At 38.5% G+C, this 8,277-nt stretch overlaps 1 protein-coding gene across 1 annotated transcript; it reads left to right on the top strand.

Moving 5' to 3' along the window:
- Positions 1-4,721: 4,721 nt before the first annotated feature.
- LOC110865844 (scarecrow-like protein 3) lies at positions 4,722-6,664 on the top strand. Its single transcript, XM_022115174.2, has one exon. The coding sequence runs from the start codon at positions 5,144-5,146 to the stop codon at positions 6,494-6,496; it is 1,353 nt and encodes a 450-aa protein (XP_021970866.1). The 5' UTR covers positions 4,722-5,143; the 3' UTR covers positions 6,497-6,664.
- Positions 6,665-8,277: the final 1,613 nt, after the last annotated feature.

Raw genomic sequence — 8,277 nt, forward strand, 5'->3', positions numbered from 1 at the left:
TATTGTAACCATGAATTGCTTGCAATTCGTAGGGTGGCTGGAAATCGAAGCTCAAGGCATGGTGAAGAGTTTTACGGATGCCCTCTATGGCCTGTAAGTTATTGAATTTGCTTGGCAATCTGATTTCATCACTTTCTCGTAATTTAATAGGTTGTTTTTAATGGCATGTTCATTTCAGAGATCTGATTGTAAATTCTTTGTGTGGAAACAAGAGGTGGATGATGTATTAGCAAGGGAATGCAACTGTGGGGTGTTAGAAGAAGAAAATCGGAGATTAAGAAAGTCTTCAAAGAAAGCATGTTTTTTGGCAGTTGTCTGTATTGCATTATCAATGTATTGGTTATTTTGACATGTTTGATTATGTAATGTGTCCTTTTTCCAAGCGATGTAGTGACTGTAATGACTTTCGGATAAGTATATGAATCTTGTTTTGACTATGAATTGGGTTTTGGTTATTTTGACATGTTTGATTATGTAATGTGTCCTTTTTCCAAGCGATGTAGTGACTGTAATGACTTTCGGATAAGTATATGGACACAATTGACCAAGCCTTTTTACACAATTGACCAAAAATGGACATTATAGTTCCATCCAAACACAGTTGACATTAAAACCTGGACATACTTGACATTAAAATCTGGACACAAAAGCATAAGACAGACATAAGACATACTACCAGTTTCAACATCCAAAACATAAGACAGACATAAGACATACTACCAGTTTCAACATAAACAACACAAAAGCATTAAACAACACAAAAGCATTTCAACAAAAGGCTTCATTCAGCTGATTCATTTGTGGATTTTGAGATCTTTTTTGGCCTCCCCCTCTTAGCTTGCCTCTGAGTTTGTTGTGATGCTACATTCCCCTGTGATTGCTGAGTGGACTGAGAAACTTGTGGGGCTGCTGTTGACTGAGAAGGTTGTGCATCAGCTGACTTTTTAGGCCTGCCCCTCTTTCTTGTGACTTGGCTACCTTCAGCTGCAGGTTTCTTACATCTTGAAATGTTATGACCTCTTTCATGACAGTTTTTACAACTCATGAGTGTACCATGCCTACCTAGCTTCCCAGTTTTTTTCTTGGTTTCCTGTGGATCCTTTTTTCTGTTCTTTTTTGGTCTTCCTGGCCCAATCGTCACTGGTGGAGGGTCCAAAGGTAGATCAACAATTGGCCAATATTTTTCCGAAGGCAGTGGTGGGATAGTGTACTCATAGGACCTGAGATACACCTCTTTGGTCAAGTAACTATGAACAAAGTCTTCAGAATTCTTATGCATAAACGCTGCAACTGCACACACATGATAACATGGAATGCCTGTCAAGTCCCACTTCCCACATGTACAGCTTCTCTTCACAATATCCACAGATACATCGTCAAAGCTCTTGACTTGAAACACAGTGTTACTTGAAGGATACACAGTACAAAGATAAGCTTTCTCTTTCTCTTTATCAAGCTTCTTGGCTTGAATCCTAGGGCAAACAACCACATTTTTACGGGACATCTCATTGTGCTTTGTTACTAACTTGGTCATAACTGCCAACCTTATATCTTCCAGCATGTCAATGATATGCTTTGCTCTGGACTGTATGATGAATCCATTGAATGTTTCAGCCATATTGTTGACAATAACATCAGTCTTAGTCTCACGTTGTACATAGTACCTACAAAAGCACTTAGGATTCTGATCCAGAAATGCATCAGTTGCCTTAGCATCTACATCTCTCATTTCTTCAATTGCCCTTTTGAAATCAGCTGTATTGTATGCTTTAGCAGCCCTCCAAAATAACTCCTTAAGATCATCACCCTTGAATTTTTTGTGCCAATTGGCATATATGTGCCTAGCACAATTCCTATGCTCAGCATTACCCCATATAGAGGCAACAACATTCAATAACCCCTGAAATAAGTACAGAACATAATTCAATTCACATATGTAATACTACTTCTAAGTACAGAACATAATTCAATTCACATATGTAATACTACTTCTAAGTACAGAACATAATTCAATTCACATGATACCTTTTGCTGGTCAGAGACTAGTGTCCAACCCTTCCCTTCATCCGTTATTCCTAAGCATTTCTTCAATTCATTCATGAACCACCCCCAGCTGTCATTATTCTCTCCTTCTACAACTGCCCAAGCAACTAGAAACATTTGACCATTCCCATCCCTACCTATTGCAACCAATAACATACCACCTAGAAATGTCTTCAAAACAGCCGTCTAGACACATAAGCCTTCTACAGCCTGCTAAAAATCCCTTCTTAACTGGATCAAAACAGATAAATAGCCTAAAGAAAACCTCTGTACCCCCATCCACACCATAATACTCTGATGGTACAGTGATAAGTTCGAAAGTAGAGGTTGGATTTTCTGCTTTCAGTGCTGCTAAGTATGAACCCATCTTTCCATAGTGGTCTTTCATTGAACCATGCAGTTTCCTATTGGCATAACTCTTTGCCTTGTAAACTAGCCATTTACTTACTAGGACCTTGAATTTTTCTTTAATTGCATCCTGGATTTCCTTTGCTTTCCAACTAGGATTAGCTTTGAAAATTGGTAGAAACTGGCTAGCTACGAAGGAAGCAGTTAACTGTCTATTCTTCAACATATTTCTCTGACATGTGTGTTCATTAACTACAGTCTTAACAATGAAGCAACACTTTCTTTTATGGAAAGATACATAAACCTTAAATGGACAATCGTTAACACAAATAACACCTAGTCTTCCAAGCCTGTTGTTGTCACTTACTGATATTTTAAGATTCCTTCCATTCATAACAGCATAGCTTCTAAATGCATCTTTAACAGCATCCCTAGTAGGGAACCGTGTACCAACTACCCAAACCCATTTAGTCCAGTCAGTATTTTCACTTACAACTGGAACATCAACCTTGTACTTCTTCCCCCTAATGTCATCATCCTCACTCTCTCCTGGTGAATTAACATCTTCACCTGAGTCCTCATAGCTGCTAGCATCACTGTATTGTTCTTCTTCAACAAAGTTGTTGCACTTGAAGTCTTTCAATAATTTTTCAACCAACTGTTTCTTTGATAAATTGTTTTCCTTTATAGCAGCAACAGATGCCCTCCACTCCTCATCATCATCATCTGTACCAGCATCTTCTTCAGATTCATCTGGCCTCCAGTCACCATCTTCTTCTTCACTTTCTAAAGCAGATCCAACTTTGTCTTTATCAGATCCATCCAGTTCAGCATCAGGTACAACATCAGGTACAACATCAGCTATAACATGAGGTGTGCTTGTATCAGGGCAATTGAATAACTTTGTCAATTTTTTGGTTGGTGTTAATACCCTGCTTGCAAGAGACTTAGTAAACCCTTTCACAACTAGTTGGGCTTCTGATTGGGCTTTTGGTTGGGCTTCATTTTGGGCTACAGTATGGGCTTTTGGTTGGGCTTCATTTTGGGCTACAGTATGGGCTTTTGGTTGGGCTTCATTTTGGGCTACAGTGGGTTGGTCATCTAGTCCAATAGACTTACCTTGTGCATACAGATGTAGTATATGCCTGGCATCTTTATCCCCCAAATACTTCAACATATCGATCACATCTTTGTCGTTCTTCAACTGCACAATACCATCAGAAAACTTCTTTCGAGGCATCAAGTAATAAATTTCAAAATCCCTACTTTTGTAATACCCACCTTCAATCACATAATCCATCAACTCAAAATAGGACATCTTATCTACTTCAACTTCAAACATATAAGTTTCACCACCTTCATAGTGCAATCTTGGCTTTTGTTTCAGCTTCCCACCATGCCAGGCTTTTACGATGACTTTGTCATCCATCCTGATGGGTTTAATAGTGGATTAGGATTGAATCACAGATAAAAACAAGAAGAATGAACTAAAAACAAACCTGAAAATCTTGATCGTTTGCTCTGTCGAATGTGATTAGGGTTTCTCTTGATCGTGATGCTCTGTGTTGTTTTTGGGGATAGTGGTAATTATTTGGGGATAGTTGTAATTATTTGGGGGTGAAATGATTTATACACAGCTGGCTTATGAGTTGGCTTTCATTTTTAATTAAACTGCCACGTTGGAACACACATGTCACTCCACATCAACATTTTTTTAACCAAGTTAGTGTTTTTTTAACTGGGATCATTTTACAAACTAAAGTGAAAAGTTCGGATTATTATTGGTGATTAAATGAGTTGGGATTATTATTGGCCAATAACAGTGAGTTGGGATTATTTATTTCCAATTTGCCAATTTTAATTGTAATTTTGTTGTTGACCCAACTTTATTTTCCCTAATGTTGATGTATTGAGTTTAATTACTCATGACACATCAAACACAAGAAAAACAAAGCGATTAGGCAAAAGTTTCAAGCAAAATTCCGCGAACAAACTCTATATTTTTACGAGTAATGTATTCAATTCTCTAGTTAATACAAGGAAACACCATTAAACTACGCTACAAATAATACATTCATCAGGAAATACAATATTAACAATGTATTTATCACTCAATATACTTTAGATATCACAACAATTAGGTATTATAATCAGTTCCTTTTAATTTTTTGTAACACCAATTTTATCACAACAATTACGTATACAAGTTATAATCAATTCTGGTTCTTTTTTTTTTTTTTTTGTTTGTAACACCAATTGAAAAGGCAAATGTAACATTTATAAATTAAAAAAGTAGAAGCCTGCATGAGGTTTCCTCTTGATTCCCTATCCACTTAAGCGATGACAAATAAGCAGTTTTGGTATAGAGAGAGAGAGAGAGAGAGAGAGCACTCTTCTTCACATATTCTTCTGCAACACTAATCGACACAAAATCAGTGAAGACAAAAACAAATACAAATCGCACGCCATTTGTTCTCCCACATCTTCTTTGTTTTCACATCTTTGTAAATTCACGATCAAACAAACCGCCTCACTGACTGATTACCCTTCAAGTTTCTCTCTCTCTCTCTCTCTCTCTACAAAACCCCATAATCTCGTCTTCTTTGATTTCAGTTGTGAGATTTGAGTTGGGTTTTTGATGAATTTCAAAACCCATTGTTCATACTTTCGTTGTTGCTGTTCATCACTAGAAACAAACCCCAAAGTCGTTATCTTGTTTGCCTTTCATTGCTCTTCTTTTTGTTGAGTTGAAATGTTTCAAGATGATGGATCATCATCATCTGTGACTTCAACACCAGCCCAATCTGGAATGGGATACCCATGGCTCAAGGAGCTCAAATCAGAAGAAAGGGGTTTGTGTTTGATTCATTTGTTACTCACTTGCGCTAAACATGTAGCTTCAGCTAACTTTGAACATGCCAATATTGCCCTTGATCAAATCTCCCATCTCGCCTCACCCCAAGGCGATACAATGCAACGTATCGCCTCCTATTTCGCTCAAGCACTCGCCAATCGAATGCTCAAAACATGGCCCGGAATCTATAAAGCTCTTCATTCTACTAAGGTATCATTTGCCTCTGACAACACTTTGGTTAGAAAGATGTTTTTCGACTACTTTCCTTATTTGAAAATAGCATTTGTCATAACTAATCAAGCCATAATTGAGGCTATGGAAGGGGAGAAGATGGTTCATGTGGTTGATCTTAATGCGGCTGAACCTACTCAGTGGTGCGCGCTGGTTCGTGACCTCAGCGCGCGCCCTGAGGGGCCTCCGCATTTGAGGATCACGGGTGTGCATCAACAAAAAGAGGTTTTAGACCAGATGGCTAGAGTTTTGACTGAAGAAGCTGAGAAGTTAGATATCCCATTTCAGTTTAATCCCATTGTGAGCAAACTAGAGAATCTTGATGTCGAAAAACTGAACGTTAAAACAGGGGAGGCTTTGGCAATTAGCTCGGTTCTACAGTTCCATTCGTTGTTGGCACCAGACGGCGAAGTCGTTAAATCGAATAGTAACTCAAAAGGGGTTAACTTGCACAGAGTTTTCCATGTGAATCAAAAAGATTTGGTCAACGGGTATAGCCCGAGTCAAGATACTGCCTCGTCATCCCCTTTATCTGGTACCATCACTTCAACAAAAATAGAAGGATTTTTAAACGCGTTGAGGGGTTTGTCACCAAAAGTAATGGTGATCGCGGAGCAAGATTCTGATCATAACAAACCCTCTCTAATGGAGAGACTTTCAGAATCTTTATACTTCTATGCTGCGTTATTTGACTGTTTGGAATCGAGTTTACCACGAACTTCAATGGAGAGATTGAAGGTGGAAAAGATGTTATTTGGAGAGGAGATCAAGAACATTATCTCTTGTGAAGGTGGGGAGAGAAAAGAGAGGCATGAAAAGCTCGATAAGTGGGCTCAAAGACTGGATTTAGCTGGATTCTGGTGCGCCCCTTTGAGCTATTATGCGCTTTTGCAGTCGCGCAGATTGCTTCAAGGGTATAGTTGTGATGGGTGTAGGCTCAAAGAAGAGAATGGGTGTGTGGTGATGTGCTGGCAAGACCGGCCCCTTTTCTCTGTTTCTGCGTGGAAATGCCAAAGGTGAAAGAAAGGATAGTCGATCTTGTTTCGTGCTAATGTCGTATTTCTAATGTTTTCCTTTTGGTTTTCGGTGTACCTTGGCTAATTAATTTAGATATATGTGCCTAGTTGCTGGTTTCTATATAGTGAAGCATCTAATCTAATCTAATCTTGCTGGTACATTACATAACAAGATGAATGCTTTGTCTTTTGTAATTATCAACAAGAATCTTGTTTAATGATCCCTAATTAAAAAGGCCTATGAACAATTGTGTTCATCGTGTTAGTTCATTAAGAAACTTAGCATATTCATGTTTGTTCGTTGGTTTACGAACATAAACGGACGCAAACGAACAACCATTTGAACGATATTTTTAACTTAAGCTTATTTCCTGAGTGTTTGTTATTTTAGTCAATTCACAATGACTTCTAAGTGTTATTACGAACGATAGTTTTATAAAGAATGGTTATTGAAAAACCAGGAGGCCTAAAAACTAAAGCAATGAGCTGATACTTTCATTATTAGGTGATGCCGGCTAAATGGCTAAATAAATTGAATAAATATGTGTTCATGTTTATTCACTTAATTAATTAAACACTTATTTTTTTTTTGTTTATTGTTAATCCATAGAAAAGTCGAGTTCTGCACGTCCCCAACTATCTTTCCGATAGATACTCGTTTGCCATTGAAAATTACGTCTTTTCGAGCCTTCCAAATCATCCAACATGTCGTTAGTATGATAGCATGCAGCAGCCCTTTAATATTTGCAGAGACTGTAAGAGTTTTTTGGAGTTCGAGCAAGTCTTTCATCGTAAATGCAACCATCCGCCGATACCTTGCCACACTATCGCTGCAACGATGCAAGACACGAATAAGTGATCCGCATCCTCATCATATTCCCCACAGAACTTGCACTCTGCGGAACCTCTTAGTATACCCCTTTTTACTCCCCGCCATCCAAAAATATTGACTTTTTTTGGAACAAACTTGACCCATTCGAATGGATAAAAAGGAACAGCATGTTTCGAAAGCATGGCCCGAGAGGAAGAAACAGAGAACACTTTATCCGAACTCGGAGACCGTATCCCATCTATCCGCTTTGTCCCGTTATACCGCACCCCTGAAGGTTCTGGAATTGAAACTGCTCAGCCGTAGAAGTTGGTTCGACTCGCCATTCCCATCCTTCAATGGTCTGTCCCCAACCCAAGTGTCCACCCAGAAACAGTCACTGAAAGTCCGGTTTGTTTTACAGCTTCCCACTACGACACATTTATTGATGACATGTGATTGATTGTCCATCGCTTGGTTGATAACCTTTGATCACATGACTAACACAAAAGGAATATTGGTCGAATAGGAAAAAATGGAATATCCGAGATGAAGAAAAAATGTGTCTGTTATACACAAACGCCAAAACTCCCCGAACCGGAAGCGGCACAAACAACTACAAAAATACAAATTTACAGCACATATCCCAAGATAAATTCCTATCTTTAGAACGGTTCCTATACCACAAAAACCCAAGACATTTAATATCCTCAAGCCTCCAGAGATTTAATGTCAGCATTTGAGAACCACTTATTGTTCCTAGCCTTCCAAATGGACCAACAAGCCACATACAAAATACCTTGAAACACCCTTTTTCCTATAAATCCCAGGTTGCTGAATTCCGCAGCGTTGATGATATTAGACGCCACCGGACAGGCGCAAAACAAATGTGTCTGATATGTGATATTTTTTTAAGGCAATGATTAATATTGCATTCAACATGATTATTATTACGTGGTTTCCAATAACAATTTCAA

The sequence above is a fragment of the Helianthus annuus genome, chromosome 6, assembly GCF_002127325.2.
Source record: "Helianthus annuus cultivar XRQ/B chromosome 6, HanXRQr2.0-SUNRISE, whole genome shotgun sequence".
Lineage (NCBI taxonomy): Eukaryota > Viridiplantae > Streptophyta > Magnoliopsida > Asterales > Asteraceae > Helianthus > Helianthus annuus.